Here is a 21,911-nt window from a genome sequence, read left to right on the forward strand (position 1 = left end):
CAACAACTCGTGTGAGGCGATATTTTGATTAAGTTATGACTTTTTTTGTTTGTTTTTTAGTTGACCTTGTCAGCCCACTCAAAGTATTTCGGACAACCTACAGTATTATTGGAACTGGTCCAACACCGAACGGGTGATTTACCTTTGATCGAGACCTCTTTTCCTTGGATTTTATGTGGGGATTTCCCATTTTATCTTTGAATTGAAAGAATCGATTCTCAACTTGCGAATATGAACTCAATTAAAATTTATGAATACCTTAAGAAATCTAAATTTTTAAAAAGATCTATGATGATAATATGATTCAACATTCAAATGTACTGTTTGTCGATGATCCCCTTTGCAACTCACTGTTTTCTTTACTTCATTCGTTCATTTTCACGGTTAAAATAGTATCGATATTGAAATATCATTAACGGAAGTTCGAAATATTTTTTTAGGAAATGCGAAAGCCCGGAATTCCCAAAGTTAAACGTGTATCATTCAAGGAATTCAGCAGAAGTTGTCATGTACAGAGTATAAAATGGAGAGGGAAATGCTTATGCTATCCCACTTGTGTCATAACGACTCTACAAAGATATACGCGGATATTTGGTGAGAGTTTTAATAATTTAACCTTGTATTTTAGAAATCTCAAGTTTGGATAGCGGAAGAGTAATAATTTCGTGAAGTACTTTGTTGAACTAAATGAATGAAACCTTTCACTTTCATATTAATTATAAATAATAAAGCGCTTAACTCTATCGAGTTCATATGCATGGAAAATCGAACAAATTTGTTCGATTTTCAATGAGGGTGAACTCGAGAGAGTTAAACTTATAATCACGATTCTAATGGAACCAAAATTTTGATGATCATATTAGGGAAAGAAAAGTTATACTAGTATGAAGGATGAAAATGTACTCCTATTTCCTGACGGACTTTGTGACCTGAAACTCTTGCATTTCGGTCGTGACCACCATTTGGATTTCAAAACTGGCCTAAAATGGCCGTTGACGTATGAGTTATGATTTTTCTGGAATGAGTACAGGAATGCGGAATATAACAAGCCCTGAATTTGATTTTATTAAAAAAGTTAAGATGTTAAATTACGTGCCACAATAGGAATTTTGATTAACCAATTTCCAAAGCTAAATAATACCTTATTTTATCCAGGGTCAAAAGAGATACTAAATTGGCATTGATCTAAACTTAAGCAGCACCAAGCGATATGGTGATTCCTCCTGAAGAAAATCTGGCATAAATCATTAAAATTCATCCTTAAACAAAAATCTATGGAATTTTCTCTGAGACCCATCTCTTAAAAGTCCTAAAAATAGGGTCATAGCCACTATGCCTTTATTTTTATCAGCTCACTGCTAGAGTGCCAAATGGACGTTTACCAAAGTACCTAATTTGGTGTAGTTAATTGGTTTTGCTTTGGAAACTTTCTTCATGCATGTTGGATGCAAATTTTTACTTTCTGTTGTAATTACCTGCCGCAATTTAGCTACACAATTCTTAAAGAATGGGGAAAAAAGTATTTGCCACATCCACATAACCTTTTGCAACACGAAGTGGCTATTCGGACTCAAGTCTGAATAGTCTCCGGTGGCTATTCGGATTTGAGATCCAATGTGTGTGCGCAGTGAAACACAGTGCGGCAGTGGGCAGAACTGATAAAGAAGCAGAAGAAGACTTACTTATAACTTATGCCTCTTGGCTCCTTGCAGAGCATAGGGCCTCAACAGTACTCTTCCATCTTCTTCTGTCCTTGGCACAGACCTTTGCCTCACTCCAGGTAAGATTGGAGACGCTCAAATCTTGGTGAAGGCTTCTCCTCCAAGGCTGTTTTGGACGACCCCGTTTCCTCTTGCCCTGTGGGTACCATTCGAAAGCCTGCTTGGGTATATTACAGGGCTCTTTCCACAAGGTATGGCCAACCCATCGCCACTTTCTGTTTGTGTCTTGGCTGATATGGTCAAGGTTGTTCGCCAAGTCTCTGACCCATAGAGCAGGACTGCTTTAACATTAGTGTTAAATATTTTGAACTTGGTGTTTGTGGATATGCTGGACGCTTTCCATATTGGTCTCAATATTGCAAAGGCCCGGCGCGCTTTCTTGATTCTAGTGATGATGCCTTCATCAGTTCCACCCAACTGACTGATTTTGCTGCCAAGGTATGTAAATTCCCTGATATCTTCTATTGCTATGCCAGAGACGGTGATTTGTGCTTCTTGTTTGGCAGTTAAGCGTAGTAGTTTTATCTTCTCTTCATTAATCTTGAGACCAACTCACTGAGCTGTTTCTTTCAGGGCCGTGTTCTTTCCATTGTTTGAGTTGCTCTTCTATTGACGTGATTAGTTTTCCATCTTTGTCTCTGACAGGTCTTTTCCGGTGGTGGTGGCGTAGAGGGTCTTAAGATCTCCTTTCCCTGTAGCTTCCTTTGCTATATCAGCAATTTCATTTATATAGGACCGTTTGTCTGCCCGCAGCTGTTTCTTCACTTCGTTGGCCACTGTAGTGTATCTGGTCGCTCCCTTTTGCTTTTGGAATCTAGTTTTCACACTAATCATTGCATGTTTCTCTCTTCTCCTTTCTTCTAATTTCTAATTTAAAACAGAAGAAGAGTTCAGAAGAAATTCTGTTTTGCTCATGTCAGAATGTCTCATGACTCTCATAACCCCTGCCTCGGACTGTAGAAGGATTGTTGCCTCTCTAACACTTCTTTTTTTTAAATTGTCCTTATTTTGTTTGTACATCGCGTTGTGATATTAACAAAGCTTTTCCTTTAGACCACAGTTACTTTAACTAACTTTTGTTACTTTTGATCAGTGATTTTGTCTTTCTCATAAAATAAAGTTACAATTTTATTTTAATTTGCATCAATTCTATTTAATTATCAATATTTTAAACAATATATTAAAATAGACAAAACCAAACTATACTGCCATGGAAGACTATTCAGACTGAGTCCAAATTATAACCTGTTGATTGCACATGCACATTGATATTGGAATGAGACGGGAGACTATTCAGACTTGAGTCCGAATAGTCACAGCCTTAGCAACATGAATTGACTTCTTGAGATTCCAGCCCTCAGCCGTAGTGGCATAGAGAAGGCCAATGACTATGATGATGTAACCATCACATTTTTGTCTGTTGAATGTATCTGGTTTATATCGCATTATTATTGGAGTTTTTCCCCCACTGTCAATGGGGAAAGGTGATCAGTACTCTTCAAATTCAATACGACAGATCATAAGCCATTAAGACAAAAGAATTTGTGATGCTAACAGTCAACCCACAGCCACTTGTTGTATTTATAGACCTGCCATTGATCATTTGACTGAAGTGCATACTAATAATACATGTATCCGGGCTTCATACTTGTCGTTTATAATTATATATGTATGAAATGCTGCTAGAGAAAGTAGAAAGAAAGATAAAAGACGGATCCTCAGACCTCCTAATTTTACCGCAGAGGTTAGGTACTCTACAGTTGGAACAACTTAATGCTTAAATGCTTTTCATTAGTATGTGTAATCTCAGTAGACTCTTCTCTTATGATGCCATTACAAACAAGCATGGAACACGAAAGGGACAGGATGAAGACATTTTTGCTATTCCTCAAACACAAACATGCGCATGCAATGCCACAAGAACTTTCCACAAATGCATTTATGCACACACTCACACACACACACAAACACACACACACACACGCACACACACACAAACACATGTACATATATTTAGGTAACACGTCTGTATAGTAAGTAATGAATGCTCATCAAGTGAGGACACGATGCCAGTAAGGTGTCTATAACTTTTTTTTCAACCTGTTTCTAGCCAGGTTCTCATTTTGCACTTGAGTGCAATGAGAGAATGTGAGTAAAGAGCCTCCTCCGAGGACTCAACTTTGGGCTCAGAGCAGTACTCAAATCAGGGACCCATCGTTCCAAAGACAAGCACAAAGATTAATACTAAGCTTTGAATTAAGGGTGGTCATAATGTATTTATTTCATTTATTTTGACAGCAAACAAATTTTTTAAAAATGGACAGCACACAATTCCGTAAATATGGGAAAGAGATGGTTGATTACATCGCAGATTACATTGACAACATAAAGGACAGGGAAGTGAATCATTCCGTCAAGCCAGGATACTTAAAACAACTTGTACCCACCAATGCACCGGAACATGGAGAGGCTTGGGAGGACATTGTAGCTGACATTGAAAAAGTGATCATGCCTGGAGTAAGGAGAAAAGGGTCTATGCTTTTATTATGTCATAAAAATGCTGTCTTTAGATTGGACAGAAGAATACAGTTTGTTCTTTTTTGTTTCATTGCGATGTGGATATTTGTGACCCAACGTCTCAAAACAGTATTATGTAGGATGAATCAGACTCTGAAAAATTAATTTAAAATTAAAATGATAAAACATACAAATTTCCATTTTTCTTGCAAAGTAAGAAATAGTATTTATTCTCCAACATAACGAAGAGAAATTAACCCCAAATTTCATATTTACAACTATAAATCCAATATCCATCACACTGTTTGGTTGGGGTTTTTTTTTTAATTAAATATTTTGGCTTTATTTATATGTATTTCTGTTGCCTTTATCTTTGTTTGATTTCTTTTCTTTTTTTTGTGGCACTATGGGAAGGGAGGAGAGGGAAGATTTTTTAAAGTTTTTATCTTTGAGATATATCATTCTACTATACTTTGACAAAGTCCTCCCTCCTCCTCTGTGTCATGTCCTTACAAAGGGTATCGTAGCACATGAGTACCTATGTTCTTTACTTGGTATCCAGAAGAACCACGCTCATTTACACATGCTACATCGACTCCAAAAATAAGGCTGTCTTTTTTCATATATATATATATATATATATATTTTTTTTTTTTTTTTTTTTTTTCAAATATATGTATATACTGCTCCACATAATATTTCACATTTCCAAACAGAGGGAACTGTATATATACTTGACTTGACTTAGATGCCTTTCGCGTCTCGACCGAAAGATCGGGTCGCCTTGGCTGTTTCCAGTATTTCCTGTGTGAGGTGTCTCCAATATTGCCGGTCCTCTGCTAGGGTTCTCAGATTTTCAAGGTCCCCTGCCGTTATGAGACTAATGCTTTGTCCAAGTGTTGTGAGGTTTTTGTTTAGGATCACAGGGAGTGTTGTGATCGGTCTTCCTCTGAAAAGGTTCCCATGTTTTTGGAAGTATCCCGGCATGGCTTGGTTAGCTGGTATGTTTTTGTCCCTGCGTAGTATGTGACCGAAAAGTTGCCATCGTTGTTGTAAAATGTCAAGGGAGATTGGTCTTTCTTTTGTGATCTTATAGAGTGATTCATTTGAGATCTTTTTTGGGTATTTGATGTCCAGTACCCTTCTTAGCTCTGTGCCATGGAAGGCATCTAGATGTTCTTCTTCGGATTTTGTCAACGCCCAAGTGCCGCAGTTATACAGAAGTACCGGTTTTACAAGAGCACGGTACAGTTTCAGTTTGGTTTTTCTCTTTATTTTGTCACCTCTAATCCATACATTGGTGAGTTTACTGAGTGCGGCGTTTGATAGCTGTTTTCTTCTTTGTACATCCTCTGTGTCTCCAATTAGTGAGCCGACTTTCTTTGTTCTTTTCCATTCCTCTTTGTTCCTCGATATTGTTGTAAATTCGGTTTTATTGGCATTGACTTGGAGGTTATATTTCATGAGGGTATTTTGTATGATGTCTATATTTGCTGGTGTTAATCCAATAAAATCGACATCATCTGCATAGGCGATTTCTCTTGGGATTGCATTCTCAATATGAGTCGTTGGTTTTGGAATGACTTTTCGAACTTCTTTCAGCGCGTGTTCTAAGTATATTGGGAACAGAATCGGGCTCAGACTATCTCCTTGGGGGGTCCCGATGTTACTTTCGAACTGCAACTGTTTTGTGGCCCCGTATATCCTTGGTTGTATCTTTGTGTTGCTGAGGAGAAATCGGATTATTCGGAGCTCGTCTTCGTCAGCTATGTCTGTTAATATCTCCAAAAGTTTTCCTCTGTCGATCGTATCAAAGGCTGCAGACATATCGATTCCGGTTATTGTTATGGATATGTTTTCTTTGAGTGCCTTTGCTGCCAACCATTTATGTGTCCATACAACGTCCGATGTGCTTCGGTCTTGGCGAAACCCGCTTTGGCTATGTGATAGATATTTTTCTATTTTCGGTCTAATTCTGTTGAGGACAATAGTTGACAGTGTTTTTCTTATGGTATTCAGTAATGTTATTGGGTGCAGGTTGTTTACGGGTCCTTTCGTTTTTCCTGGTTTTTGTATTGTAATTAGGACACCGCTGTTTATGTCCCAGTCTTTTGTGTTGAGAATGTTTTGTTCATTATGTTTGCAATGCTCAGATCCAGGGAGAGGGTACCGCATTTCAGCAATTCAGCGGGAATTTCATCTTCGCCTGGGGATCTGTTATTGTTTAGGCACTTTATGCTATTTCTAACTTCAGTTGTTGTGATGCGGTTGTTTAGGTCTCTAGGGTTTCCTGAGAAGGGCGATATTTGTGAGACTTGTTTGTGAAATTTCTGCTGGAAGTGGTCAGTTACAATGTCAAGGATATCGTTGGGATTTGTTGTCTGTTTGCCAAATTTATCCTGTAGTTTTGGGTTCTCGAATGGTTTTCGGTTCAGAGATTTCGTCGCTTTGAACATAGAGGATGCGTTATTTTTGGACTTTTCTATGTATATATATCATTTTCTTTTTTCATATATTTTTGTTTCAAATAGGTCAGTACATGATTTTTACCATCATTATTATTTATTTTTGATATTTTTCTCAGATATCCCACTGGAGAAGTCCTCGATTCCATGGCTATTTTGCTGGTGGTGGCTCTTTCCCATCTTTAATGGGAGATATGTTATGTGATGCCTTCAGTTGTATTGGCTTTACTTGGGTAGGCACAATTTTTTTGTTCGATAATCATTGTAATAAAGCATATTGGATTAATTCAGAATTTTTATTCTGTACACCTTTTTTTTCATTTAAAGTCTCAATTATGCATTCCCTCCTTTTTTTTCTTCCTTTTCTTCTTCGTCTTTTTCTTCTTCTTCATTTTTTTCTTCTTCTTCCTTTTCTTCGTCTTTTTTTTTTTGTCTTTTTTTCCTTCTTCATCTTCTTCAAAATCATTTTTAGATCGTCTGCATCCATAATTTGTTTTCATAATTGTTGGATTTGATATTGTCGATGTAGTAGGTAGGTAGCAATCTAACTGTGATTTTAGGTGCGTCTGAAAAACAGCCAATCTTATAAGATGAGCCATGCATTTTAGTTGCACAAAACGTTACGCAATTGTCTTAAATGATCTGAATTGTTGATTCTTGTAAATGGTCAGGATGTAAGTCCAGCATGCACCGAGTTGGAGATGGTGAGCACAGATTGGTTAGGAAGAATGCTAGGATTACCTTCAACATTTTTACACAGTGGAGAAGGAACTGGAGGTGGAGTCATTCAGGTGAGTTGGGAGAACGATTATTGGATTTATTATATAATCTTTGCTGTTGCTATTTAGACCCCATGCATATTCCTGAAGTCATAGCTTATTAGAATTGTTTTGATTTATTTTTCAAGGAGTTTAATGTATTCAGTTTAGATGCAACTTAATATATTTAAATCTGATGATTTTTTTTTCTCAGGTCCTGTATGGGTCTATAACAGCAGTTACAACAGTTAAGGCTATTATCGTTAATTTTGGATTGCATTAAAAAAAAAAAAATTCTACTTTCACTGTTCACTACCTACCATAAAATATCTTTTTTTTCTTTGTTTTTATTTATAAATGTGTGCGCTTCAGTTTTATTTATTTATTTTAACTTTAACATAGATTCTGAGGCCGTTAAAATAACTTTATTACCACTTATATTTGATTCGTTTCTGCAGCTATAAATTATAACGATCTGAAAACGTGTGTTTGAAAGACGGCCAGACATATAAATATATAAACTATCATGGTGAGAGACTCATTCTGCACTTTATTTTTTTCAATTACTTAGACTGCCGCTAGTGAGACGGTTTTTCTGTGTGTCCTTGCTGCTCGAAACAAAAAAGTGAAAGAAGTACAAAAGAAGAATCCACAAATGTCAAGACATGAGATTATGTCTAAATTGACGTGTTATTGTTCCGTCCAGGTAAGTCTTTATAGGAAAACAATTTGATTCAGTGCATCATTCTGGTGTTATGTCAGCATGAACTAGATGAAACAAATTGAGTTTTATATCAAAATAATCAGATTATGGATATTTTACAATATTTTAACTTTGATAATACAAACTCATTCTCATTAATAGATATGTATAATTTAAGTCGTGTCACCAAATGTTATTTATGAAAAAAAAGAAGAAAAAAAACATACAACTAGGAGTCATGACCTTGGTGTGCCTCAGCCATATTAAAGTTTAAGAGATAATTGACTGCAACACTTTTTGAGGGTGGGCGGACGGGGCTTTTACGAATAATTTCTGCTTTGGCTGTACCAGATTTTCTTGCTACCACTCATTCGTTTTTAAATTCAGGTTCTGAATGTATTTAAGAAAACGTTTTTTTCTTTAAGATAACAAAAACTGATTTATATTTATAAAGAGAAGAGTTCTTGAAAGCAATTGGACAACTTGGGCTAATACAAAGACCCTCATATATCTAGTTTTGTCCATTTTACTTCAAACGAGACGGATAGCAATAAATTAATAATAATTGTTTATAATTAATTTCCAACAACCCATCTTTCATCTTTAGACGAAAGTCTCTTGACAGAGATGTGATACATGTAAAATACTATTATCCTATTGATGAAACAGTGGTGTAACTAATACTGTTATACAAAAGGATACAGCTCATTGTACATTTCGTTTTCTTCTCTTTTTTTTCTTTTAAACAAATTCAGGCCAATGCGTCAGTACACAAGGCAGGACTCCTTGCTGAAGTGAGCATGAGGGAGATTCCACTAAATGAGGACTTTGCCATGGATATTGATGCTTTAAAGAACTCTATCCTGAGTGACAAGGAAAATGGACTCATTCCATTCTTTGTAAGTCCCTTCCTTTTTCTAATATTTGATTATAAAATAGAAGGAAATTATAAATCAGTTTTGTCTTAGGATTAAGAAATCAATCAAATCATTGAAACCTAAAAAAAAATGAGGTTATAAATCGGATCTAAGATAAACTCTAAATACCATTTTTTAAAAAGATTTTATACATCACCTTATAAACTCCAGACCATATTGATGGCCTCTACACAGATGATATAATAATCAAATGGACATGAACAGATCCATCATATGACAAAATTAAGCATTTTCGTACAATTGTTATACTAAATAATTTTAGAGGGTCAGTAATAATATTAAAGTATATTTGTTGAGCGCTCTACCCTCTACGTATCACGAGGAAGTGCTCGGAGCACTTTACAGGGGCATCAGCACTTCATTTGGAGAAGAACAAAGTCTTAAGATGCTTTTTAAACATATCTTCCGATGACGAATGCCATAATTCTTTTGAAAGTTTGTTCAAGATGGGTGGGATGTTTCTAGAAAAAGATCGTCCTCCACATGACATGTAAGAGTTCTTTCCTTGTGTAACAAGCAATTTTTCACCGGATGACGAGCCTGATCTTAGCCTGACATTAAATAATAGTACAAACTTAGATTTGAGCAGTTTGCATTGATATATATATACAACTTGAGTATTTACATAGAGCTACACAACTAAACCTGCTCAAAGCGCTTTACAAGGGGTCCCTAGTGAACAGCAACATAACAAGTAGGAAGAAACATGATGCCTGCTAGCTGATGTTACGATATTTTTGGATATAGACAACACAGTTGCCAGGTATGCATTTAAACCCAAGTAATGTGAAAGAATGTGAGTAAAGACCCGTTTCTATGCAGAACATGACTCAAACCCTGGACCTTCTAGTCCGAGCGCAACTACCACTAGACCACATAGCCGAATATGTATGACTAGATTAAGCTGATATAAAAAGCAATTGATTCCCTATAGATAAATCTGTGTTTTGTTCACAGCTATGTGCCACTCTTGGAACAACAGGCTCATGTTCTTTTGATGACTTGCCTCAAATTGGACCACTTTGTGAGTATGATATAATCGTTCACACACGAAATTCATATAGTCATCACTTTTTAAAAATATGTTGTTTTTTTTTTTTTGCTTTTAGTTTTTTTTTGTTTTTTTTTCACCTAATCATTACCCCATACAATCATTGACAACGTTTTCATGTTGATGCCATACAATACCTACCTGCTCTTATGAAACCTTTTGAATCATACATTTAATCTTTTTTAAATTTGTTTTTTTTTTGTTTGTTATTGTTGTCTTTTACCCATACGTAATTTTATTTCCTTAATAATTGTCCGTGGTATTTTTTTAAGGCACTGAAGAAGGAATCTGGCTTCATGTAGATGCAGCCTATGCTGGCCCTGCTTTTGTGTGTCCTGAATTCCAACACTACTTGAATGGCATCGAGGTAGCTATTCATGATATATTTTTTTTTTTTTTTTTTTTTTTTTTTTTTTGTTGCTTTTTGGGGATTTTTATTTTTTTATTTTTGGTATAAGGGTAGTTAATGCATACATATAAAGTACAGTGGTTTCTATGGGAATGCTCACTGCCTAAATGCCCTGAGTGCTTGTTTTATCATGAAACAGAATCCTTTCTACCTAATTAGTAGTCTGATGTCACGCTGCCCGGCAACGGCGGCCATCTTGGTTCTAAACTAAGAAAATCATTACTTTTTATTCTTCATGCTGGCTAGAACCTTTCATATGCCTTGTGATCAGAATGTGTAAAAGTCAAAACATGATCACATTTATGGGTTTTTTTTCCTCTGGATACGGTTTTATGCTCGCCGGAGAAATGTTTCATACGGGCGTCCGCCATTGTTCCAATAGTTTAGAGCCAGTGTTACTAAGTTACCATGCGTCATTAGGAAGGAAGTGATGTTACGACTGTTGAAGAGTATTGATAGCATTGCGTAACCAGTCTTTTGATATCGTTTTGCCTGTAACTGTATACCTGTTTGTTTTTTTTTTTGTTTTTTTTTGGGGGGGGGGGTGTGGGGGCGGGGTTAAAGTGTATTATGAACATGCACTCATCTATTCTAATTATTATACTACTATATTATTATTATTATGGAAATTGACGTAGACTGAGATGAATCTTTTGAGCCATCAACAATCAAAATCGGTCTGGTAATGAAGTCTGTAGGACCATGCAAATGAATTTGGCAACAGGGCGACCAGATAGCGATTTTCAACGTCAAATAACCGATCATTTTATCCTAGCAGATTTTCTAAATAATCATTTGAGTCAATGGATGAAAGAATTACCCTTAATTTATAAAAGGTTTGCAAGTTATTCATATAAAAATTTGTAATAAATAGATTTATAATTTTTAGATTTGCCAGTAATTCTGTGCTCATTGACAAAGATTTAACATGGGTTGTATGACAGAACAATTCTGGGCCCCAACTCTTTTTTTTAAATGAAAATCGATATATCAAAGTTTTGTAAACATTTGTTTGCAGCATGCAGAGACCTTGAGTGTCAACCCTCACAAATGGATGCTGGTCCATTTTGACTGTTCAGTTATGTGGTAAGTTTAGTGGAATGTCGCTAAATTTGAACAAAATATGAAATTAAATCACAGATGAAAACCAACAATAGGATTCTTTTAATGAGTTTTTAGTGGACGTGTAATGTGTGAGTTAAGTCAATAAGCTCTTATTTTTCCTCGTATTTTTCATGTCTCCTATTTTAGTTCTTGAAATTGGTCCTTAGCCCATGTGAAGAAAATGCTTACATTTTTTTCGCTTCTTTGTTTCATTAAGAAAATCCTTTGCAATGTCAAGTAGAATTTGGATGAACTGGATTGCTTATTTGTTTCTGGGTTCTAGTAATGATTATGGAAATAAAATAAAGACTACCTAGAAAAAAATATACTGTTAAATTGGATTTGAACCCTAGACTGGTACACCACCATCCACCTGACTGAAAGACATAGTGAGAGAGAGAGAGAGAGTGGAGAGGTGGGGGGGGGGGGGGCAGAACGCGGTGGCTACTGCGCTGTCCTTTTGAAAATTAATGTGGGGCATTTTTTTTCCCAAGGATCCAACACAGTGATCTACTTGTTGATGCTTTCAACCTGAATCCTATCTACCTTAAACATGACAACCAAGACAAGATTCCAGACTTCAGGGTAAAACTTACTTCTATTTTTCTTTTATTCTGAAATTAAATATGTATAAAGAAATACAGACAAAATGAAAAAAACAATATCGATATTTTCGTATGATTTTATGCTTGTTAAGTTGTTGATGCTTTTATTCTTGTAATTGTTTTTGCAACTGCTGATGTTGCTGTCATTTATTTCGATTTTGTTATCATCGTTATATTTCTTTCTGATTTCTTAATGTTTTCACATATGATGAGGATTACTTGAAAGTACTGGTACTTATTGTTTTATCCAGCTCTAAAATAATGATTTACAACCCAATTTACTCCTCTGCATTGTAGCACTGGCAGATCCCCCTGGGTCGACGTTTCAGAGCCCTCAAGCTTTGGTTTACACTTCGTTCATATGGTGTGACAGGAATACAGAAATATATAAGAGAGGTAAGACTTTTGTAAACACACAACGGTTTGGTAATGCATTATCCAGTTACATAATTTTTATGTTGGATAAAAGCTTTTTGACTTTTTAGTTAATACCCCGCTTATCCTTGGCGTGTTTGTACTTTTTTTTTTTAATTTCCTTCTTTATTTTTGCTGTCGTTTTTCCCTCCCCTCCTCCTTCGTCTTCTTTTCCTCTTTCTTTTTCATATAAATTGACAGACTCAATCAATCTGCATTAGAACGGTTCTAGGAAAAAAATCAATCAAAAATATAAAGTAAGAGAGTAATTATATTTCTATTCGCGTTTTTTATATCACATCAAAAGTCCAATTGTATCAAAGTTTTCTGAAGAGAATAAAAATAAAAATAGAATTCCCTTTAGTTATCCTCAGGGTAATTTTTTCATTAGGGTCTGTCTAGAGAAAAGACTGATATGACCCTGTCAGCCATTGCAAAGTGAGCAATAGTAGGGGCTAAGTTTCTTGCTAAATGAAAGAACAAAATGCTAACAGCAGGGCTTGAACCTGTATCTTCCGGGTGGAAGTGCAATACCTTATCAACTCAGCCATCTCACCTATATGGACTTCAAGTTCAAACAGAACACAACTGTGTTGAACATACGTTCCTGAATAATGAACAGATTTCCAATGAATCTTCAGGAGAAGCTTTTGTATTGGAACAAACAGTCTCTCCTAATTACAAAGAGATCCATAGATCATTTCAAATGAATTTGATGTGTGTCTTTAAAACTATCTGGCAGATATTATATGACTTAAAATGATGAGTCGGATTGCATTGGACGTCGTTCAATTTTCTCAGATAAATATTTGGTTCCAGAGTTAGCATGCTGACGCTCTATAAAAGCATGTAACATTGAGGATGTCATAAAAATATAAAAATAAGCCTTATTCATGCTCTATAAAGACAATAAGAGTGTAATGTGCCCAGTTCAATATTTCATTTGTCGAAATATTTGGGGCATGTATTTTGAAGCAACCAATAGTAAACAAATCATTGAAATGTACAATCATTTTGGAAAATATGTATATGGTTTGTTTCTTTCTCATTTTTGTAGCATGTGAGTCTGGCCCACTTTTTTGAACGACTGGTGATAGAGGATGGCAGATTTGAAGTACCTATCAAAGTGGAGATGGGACTGTGTTGCTTCAGGCTAAAGGTATCCTGCAAAATTATTCTTTGAAATGTTTCTGTGAAATGCTTGGATTATTTTTAAAAATTGTTCATTAAGCCTGAAGATCACTAAACTTGATTTTTTTTTTTCATCTTTTGAAAACACTCTAAAACAAGCCACCTCAGTCGTAAACTCACTTCAAAGTACAATAAGACAGCTCTATTAATTATTAGTCTCCCGTTCCCTCCCCTTGTAAAGAGTAGCAACCTGAAAACATGGTAAACAGCTTTATTTAATCTATAAACATCTAAAGTAGATTTGATTTTTATAGGTTCTAGAATGTATCTCTATATAAGATCCATGATTTGAAATAAAACATTTGCAGAATAGATTTGGATTTCTTGGATTGCATTAGATTAGTTTGAATATGAAAATAAATATGAACAGATAGCCCATTTCCAAAAAAGATTTACCATGCTCGTTGCATTTCACAATGTTTCATTTATTCATCCTGTCGGCCAAATGAAACGGAATTTTACCAAATGTATTACTGTGCAAGTCACTCTTTTTCCATTTTTTTTTTGTGTACTAGTAGCATTGTTAATAGTAATATCCACCACTGCATATTGCCAAGTACTCAATTTACCCCGATTTGATCCGGGTAATATGTTTAAATTGCCTCTCCAAATGATACATCATTGGGGTAGTTTTCCAATCATTGTTGCCAATCTAGTCACTTTCATAACTATATTTTGTAATAATATGAGACTCTCTATCGGTTAGTCACCAAAGCCATGATTTGCATTTCATTAAATAGAAATATACAAAGGAACTGCATTTCAAATATCTCGACTTTTATTCTAACACTTAAAGAATAATAACAAGGCAAAGTTTTGAATTCATAAGCCTTGCTGCTGTTATTTAAGAACAATAATTTTTTTAAATCTTTTGTTTATTTTAACTTAAGACTCTTTTGTTTTTAATTGTTGTCAGGGAGAGAACAGTTTGAGTGAGAGTCTTTATAAACAAATCAAAATGGACCGTCGAATTTATCTGATCAGTAGCTCTACCTCTGTTGGATCCAAGTATGTGTATTTCCTGCGATTTGCTTTGGTCCCTAACTCAGTTACTGAAGAGGATGTGGAGTTTGCCTACAAGGTAATATTCTTTACTCAAGCAATCTAATCAGAACAATGCACTCATCTTTTTCTTGGAGTATATGTGTTTTGTTTTTGTTTTTTGTTTTTGTTTTTTTTTGTTTGGTGGTGGGGAGGAGGGGGGGAGGAAATCGTGTAACTCAATTGATAAAGAAATCGATTCACAAGCAGATGGACTTAATTTGAATTCAAGAAAAATAGGTTGTCGCGTTCTTTTAATTACCCTTTTGTCCATTTAACTATAATACAGTTAAGATAGATCTGGTGGAAAGTATTTTACAGTAGATATTCATGTTTTCAATAAATATGACATTTTTGTTTTTGTAGCTCTATAAAAATTGAGATAAATTCCAATCCAATAAATTTGACTAAAATTGCTTTAATTTTTTTATTATTGAATTTGTTTGTCATTATCCTTCATATCGAGAGAATAAATAATACTAATGCCATTATATGTATGCCCTACCAATATAATAAGATATTTAGTTTTGCAATGGGACAAGCAGGTGCTCATTATAAAAAATTAGATCTCTAACAAATATTTCTGCTGTTGCTGTTTACTTTAAGTGAATCTTTTAAAATTTGTATCGTTTACAATTTTTGGTGACATATTTTTTACTTCCCTAGGTCGTGTCTGAATGTGCCTCCAAGGTCCTGGGAGAAACAGACAACTCAAGTGAGAAGATAATCCCCATCACAACAAATGGAGGACATGACTTTGACTCGAAGCAAGCAATGGAGGAGAAAACAGCTTTGTTGTTGCCTGATAAACACGAAAATGAAGATTCTATCAATAAAGAGGGCATGCTGAAATTGAAGAAAGTCTACGATGATTTAATATGAGTTGCTTTGAAAAATCGAAAAGAGATTATGACAGAGTTTGATAGTAAAGAGCTGTAATAAAAACTATTTTTTTCAAAACATGGTTTGACTTGACTTAAAGCCTTCCACTTTCGATGCATCTGACTTTGCAGCTTTGGCACTTCCTCTTATTTCTGCAGTGAAGAATCTCCAATTGTCTCTGTCTGATGCCTTTTCTCTGATATTTTATAAGCTCTACAGTGATGTTAATCTGGTTTCATCATTGAGTTGTTTCAAATCGCTCTCGCTCTCCTACAAAAGTATTATAAATGGTTTACATAAAAAATCATTAAGTCTTAAGTCTGGACTTTTATTATAATATAGCCTTTTTAAAAAAACTTTGGTACATTATTAATTTTTAAAAGCACTCCAACAAAGTGAATTAGATAATCCTATTGGGATGGGTTTTTTTTTTAATCGGGGGAGGGGGGGGGGGGGTTCGTTTTGGTTTGTTTCTTTCGTTTAATTATTTATTTATCTTTTTTGCTCACTTGAAAAGAGAAAAGAGAACTCTAAAAAGTTGGAATATAAACATTCAAATACAAAGGAATGCTACAGAATTACAGTGTCAGTAGAATGAAAAACCTTCAGGATTTTTGTTATTTTTTTTTTTTTTACAATTTTAAAAATGCATCAGTCGCTTTTTATAGAGGAGAATAATAAGAACCACAAAAATTAAGTAAAAAATAAAATAAGTAAATCATGAATTATTCATCTTGTGTTTGTGAAACACAAACCATATTTCTGGCCAGATAAAGTAAATTTGGATTATATCTTCCAAACGAGCAACTTTCTTATCAAGCAAAGTCATGTCCATTTATTATTATTATTATTATTATTATTATTATTATTATTATTATTATTATTGTACACCACCTTTCCATGAGTACATTTAAGTTTAAAATCTATCTTTATCACGTGTATCATTATTGTAGTCTTTAATCAATAGATTTATGGCATTACTATTAATATTGTGGGCATTCAAGGGATTTTATCCTATTTTGCCCGATAACATATGTTATGTTATTATTATTATTGTTATTATTATTATAATTATCATTATTATTATTATTATTATTATTATTATTATTATTATTATTATTATTACTATTATTATTATTATTACTATATAATAATTATTATTGTTGGCATTATTATTCATTACCATCATCATCATTTGGATTAACCTTTTTAAGTCAATACGTGACCAATCGTCCATAAAAGGCATGATGTCGAAGTGATCATGGTGATCAAAATTGGATTTCAGCCTCAAATAATAAAATTTGAATTTAATTAAACACTCTTATTTATGTGTCTTAGGCTTATTTTTTCAACTTTAAAACAGTTTAATTTCCTAATTCTGGTCGATCCAATTTTCTTCATCAAGTACAGTTCAACACAATACCAGGGTCACAAATTAATTTACTGGTAAGCACTATTTTGTTAATCAAATTCAGTCATTTGTCTTCGCAAAAGATAGTATGCTTTTTATTTTTGTTTGTCTTTCCTTAACATCCATTTCATTAGGCTTTTATTATAACTACTGTAATTTTTTTCAGTAATTCCTAGTCCTAATAAAATGTTATTCTGAGAAATCAAACGATTATTTTAAAAATCCTCTCTTTCAGGACAATTTTTTTTGTATTGCTCCACCTAGTCATGAAAGTCTATTTCAGTCAATTGAAAATCGGGTATCTTCTTAGATGATTTGTATTGTAAAGGAAACTAGGCTGTAGTTGCTGTGTACTGCCAATGAAAATATTACCATGACATTTATTAATATTATAATTTTTTTTAAATGCCCATGCAAAATTTCTTTACACATGACAATTTAACGTACAGTTTAACGTTCAACGCTCAAGCAAAAAGGCTTAACACACACAATAATTTAAAGTTCAATGCCCATGCAAAAAGTCTTGATACACATGATAATTTAACTTTCAACGCCAATGCAAATTGTCTTAATGATAATTTAACCTTCGGGGTTAGGTTGGGAGGGAAGTGGGTGATATAAAAGCACTGCCTGTTCTTTTCAGGAGTTAATCAGATTGATGCATATTATCACGTGGGAGATTTTTAAAGAAAACTCTTTCCTGATGTCTCGTCCAAGATAACTAAGGGCAATGCTGGATCATAATAATAATAATAATAATAATAATAATAATAATAATAATAATAATAATAATACATAATATACCGGTAATAAAGAGACACTTAATGTAAACTTAATGGTCAGAACATTTTGAATATATTGTATTCTTGCATTCAAGCGAAATGGTTTAAAACTTATGCCCTTGTCAAAATGATTACTCATTCTAGTAAATGACATTTACATTCTACAATCTATTTTTTTTTAACCAATCAAAATGCGGTAATTTCCAAAATTAATTTGATCAGCATTCTGATCTTAGGAGAAATTTAAAGATTTACAAAGCACCAGTGGTCATTTTAATGCATTATTCTAAGTGATATTGTATCACCTCTGTTACTTTTTCTGAGCAGTTTGCTCGATCTAAGATTGTGTGACTTTCCATAAACTTCCTTTTTCAGGGGGGGGGGGGGGGGGGGGGGTAATATTACCTCGAAGCGGACGCCTCCAAACCCCCAAAACAAACAAACAATCTGCTGAGGAAAAACGTTGCTATGTTTAAATGTTGATTCTTAATGGAATTATACTATTCTTTCACAATGTTAAGTCTTGTTTTGATTATATTTTCAAATTAGGAGTTGATGCGCGTATTGAAAGATGATTTTTATGATTTTATTATGGGTTTTGCCTTCCGTATTTTTTTCTCAACTATAACTTATGTTTTTTTATTATGAATCTCCCAAAGTATTATTGTAAATAAAGTAGAAATTCTATTGATTGATTATTTTACCGCCTTATCATAACTTTTAATGTTACTAGAAATGTTATTCATTATTTATAACAAACGAGTATCATCCTATTCATATTTTCAAATGAATAAAAACGATTTTTGTTTTAACTAAATAATTTGTATTCTTTTGAATTCTAATATTAGCTACATTTAGCCAGCAGGTAGAGCTGATTTGAATTGTTTGCAGAGTCTTTGCTTTCTACCAATCCCCCATCTACTAATCCACCATCTGGTTATCCCGTTTCCAAGAACATAATTATCTCTCGTCTTGGTATCAAACCACATTTTTTTTTCATAGTTTCTGGGTGGGGTTCCTGACCTCCCATAGTGGGCAGGGAGGTATTTATTGTCTCTTCTATCCCCCTATATATGTTTTCCATTGGCTTTCTGTCTTTGTCTTGGAATGAGATTACTTGGTTTTGTCCTGTCCCTGGTCGGATGTCCTGGCTGAAAGGGAAACAGTCAAATGTATAGTTAGTTTTGGGAGACGATCTTTTTTCCGTGTAAATCATCTCCCTGTTATGAACTTATTATGTTTTGTTTACGTGTAATAGGATAATTTGTAAACATTTGAGTGTATACCTCTTAGTGCGGGCCTGTGCTTGTGTCTGGATGAGACTTTTAGGTGATCTCAAACGAAGTACTTTGATGGTGTGCTCTTGGAATCTACACCTGTTTCCTATTTGAACCAATTCCCCTTTTTCTAACCTTTTCTTGGTTGCTTTAATTGTAATTCTTGAACTTTTTACTTTCCCATTTTCTTCCTTTTTACTGGCGCTGATATGACCTTAATGTGTTGCAAGCGCCGTAAAACCCTTTTAAAAAAAACAAAAAAAAAAACAAAAAAAAAAAAACATTTTCATAGCTTGAATTCTTTTGGGAGAGGAGAATGGTGTAATTTTGAACGTATGTATTAGTTATTTTACCTATCTTTCTGTGGGAGTGACTTTTTCCTCTGTGTTTATAATCTATCTGTGTAAATGAGTTAATGTGTAACATTTGTTGAGTTGGAGAACCGTTTAGGGATCTTTTTCTCTAAGCCCAAACTTACTGTCTGTTCGCCAAAAAGCCGTGTACACTTTTCAGATACACGCGTCTCATAGTGGGCACGGAGGCCACTTGCTTTGTCTCCTATCCCTCTATAATATCTGTTTTTCCAACAATTACTTTCTATCTTTGTATCGGAATGGTTTTGTATTGGCCTTGTCGGAGACCTTGGCTGGGATACAGTCAAATGCATAGTTATACAGTGTTTTTGTTGTTTTGTTTTGTTTTTTTTTTTTGTTTTTTTTTTTTATTATTGACACATTTCAGATTTGAATAACTCCACACCTATGTAAGATTTCAGCAAACTTTTTTTGTTGTTGTTTTTTTTTTTTTTTTTTTTTGTCGTAAGTGCAGAATTTATTTAAGTTTTGATATTTTGGTTGCTGAGTTCTGATCTCATTATTAGGAAAGAATAATTTTGAAATCAATCGTAATTTACAGTGTGTTTGGTTTTAATCATTGACACATTTCAAATTTTAATGTTTTCAACATATTAATCCAATTTAATCAAAGTTTTTTGTTTTTTGCTTTCTTCTGATATCTTACTTGTGATCGTGTGTTTGCACAATCATCCGATTTAAAGCTCCATCTCATTATCTCATTTTCATTAAAAAATGTCGTCACCGAGTGTTCTCATCAATGCGGCAAACCTCAAAACGCTATCGTAATCAACACTGCAATCAGTGATGACGTGATACACAAAAGAATTTCACAATGCCAAAGTAATGTTCCAAGTTGATATCACTGGGTGGGGTTCCTGACCTCCCATAGTGGACAGAGGGGCACTTACTGTGTCTTCTATCCCCCTATATGTTTTCCAACCTGCTTTCTGTCTTTGTCTTGGAATAAGATTTCTTGGTTTTCTCTTGGCCCTGTCCGGATAACCTAACTGGGAGGGAAACATTCAAATGTATAGAGTTTTGGGAGATGATATTTTTTTGTCTTGTAAATCATCTCTCTGTTATTGAACTGTAATATGTTTTGTTTACATATTATATATGATTTGTAAACATTTGAGTGTGTTCCTCTTAGTTGGGACCTGTTTGTATAAGGATGAGACTTTTAGGGGATCTCAAACTAAGTACACATGGCGTCTCTTGGAATCTACATCTGTTTCCTATTCGAACCAATTCCCCTTTGTCTTACCGTTTCTTGGGTGATTTGATTGTAATTCTAAAATTTTCAACTATCCCAGTTTCTTCCTTTTTACTGGCGCTGATATGATCGTAATGTGTTGCAATCACCGTAAAACCCTTAAAAACAAAAGTTGCTATCCTTAGATTGACATTTACATGAAAAACTTTCGAGAATCATGTCGGACAAAGCCTAAATAAATTACGATTTATTTCAAAATTAACCCTTTCTACTGATGACGTTATAACTCAGCTACCAAAGGGCACACAGTGAACGTATATCAATCAAAACTTGAATAAATTCTGCACATATAGCAGTGAAGCGTTTAATGAAATCTTGCATCGCTCTTGAGTTATTTAAACCTGAAATTTGTCAGTAAAAATAATTTTTAAAAATACATTGTAGTTTTGTGAGATTTTATCTCCCCCCCCCCCCCCCCCCCCCCCCCCTTTAAATCATCTCAATGCTGGTAACAATTACGTACTTGGAAATCTTGGAAACTGAAGACGATGATTTCAGAGCAAGATTTGACGGTGCGAGGTTGGTCGTGAAGTGGAAATGGAAGGAATGAATGAGGAGCCGGTTGATGGCGATAGTATGGAGATAAAGATAAAGGGCGATAGTGATATGAAAGAGAAATAAATTAGTTTGTTTACATCTATGTGTTGTTGAATCTTTTACACAGTTATGTCAAAACCACCAATGAAAGTGTAACACACTACTTGCTTGAATGCAAACCCATAGAATCCCTCGGAGTCATATTCAGATCCCCAAATCTCATCTATAAAAACACCATACTGTATCTGGAAAAACGATAAAGGTCATCCAACATTTACGTCATGACACACGGCCGAAGGACTTGAGCTGAGTTGGTCGCTGGTTGGGATAAGTATAAGTAAGTCTTATGTCTACGATTGACGTGCACTTATTTCCAGGTTTGATGACCCAAATTGTTCTGGGATCAATATTGTATACCCCATAGAATTAAACGAATGTAAATTCCTTGGTATACCCTCAAATCTACACAAATTAAA

General features: G+C 34.4%; 1 protein-coding gene and 1 long non-coding RNA gene across 2 annotated transcripts; one reads left to right on the top strand and one right to left on the bottom strand.

The window, feature by feature from the left end:
* Nucleotides 1-459: 459 nt before the first annotated feature.
* Nucleotides 460-18,832, top strand: LOC144970787 (aromatic-L-amino-acid decarboxylase-like). The gene is made up of 14 exons (XM_078910799.1): nucleotides 460-594; nucleotides 4,020-4,238; nucleotides 6,823-6,936; nucleotides 7,375-7,494; nucleotides 8,033-8,167; nucleotides 8,920-9,063; nucleotides 10,060-10,126; nucleotides 10,426-10,520; nucleotides 11,581-11,648; nucleotides 12,161-12,251; nucleotides 12,569-12,667; nucleotides 13,743-13,844; nucleotides 14,793-14,957; nucleotides 15,584-18,832. The coding sequence occupies exons 2-14, from the start codon at nucleotides 4,038-4,040 to the stop codon at nucleotides 15,797-15,799; spliced, it is 1,617 nt and encodes a 538-aa protein (XP_078766925.1). The 5' UTR covers nucleotides 460-594; nucleotides 4,020-4,037; the 3' UTR covers nucleotides 15,800-18,832.
* LOC144970788 (uncharacterized) lies at nucleotides 547-3,412 on the bottom strand. Its single transcript, XR_013645021.1, has 2 exons — nucleotides 817-3,412; nucleotides 547-740 (listed from the first exon to the last, which is right to left on the bottom strand). It is a non-coding gene; the product is annotated as an uncharacterized LOC144970788 (long non-coding RNA).
* Nucleotides 18,833-21,911: the final 3,079 nt, after the last annotated feature.

Source organism: Berghia stephanieae, chromosome 4 (assembly GCF_034508935.2).
Source record: "Berghia stephanieae isolate SIO BIC M18660-M18661 chromosome 4, UCSD_Bste_1.3, whole genome shotgun sequence".
NCBI classification, from domain to species: Eukaryota; Metazoa; Mollusca; class Gastropoda; order Nudibranchia; family Aeolidiidae; genus Berghia; species Berghia stephanieae.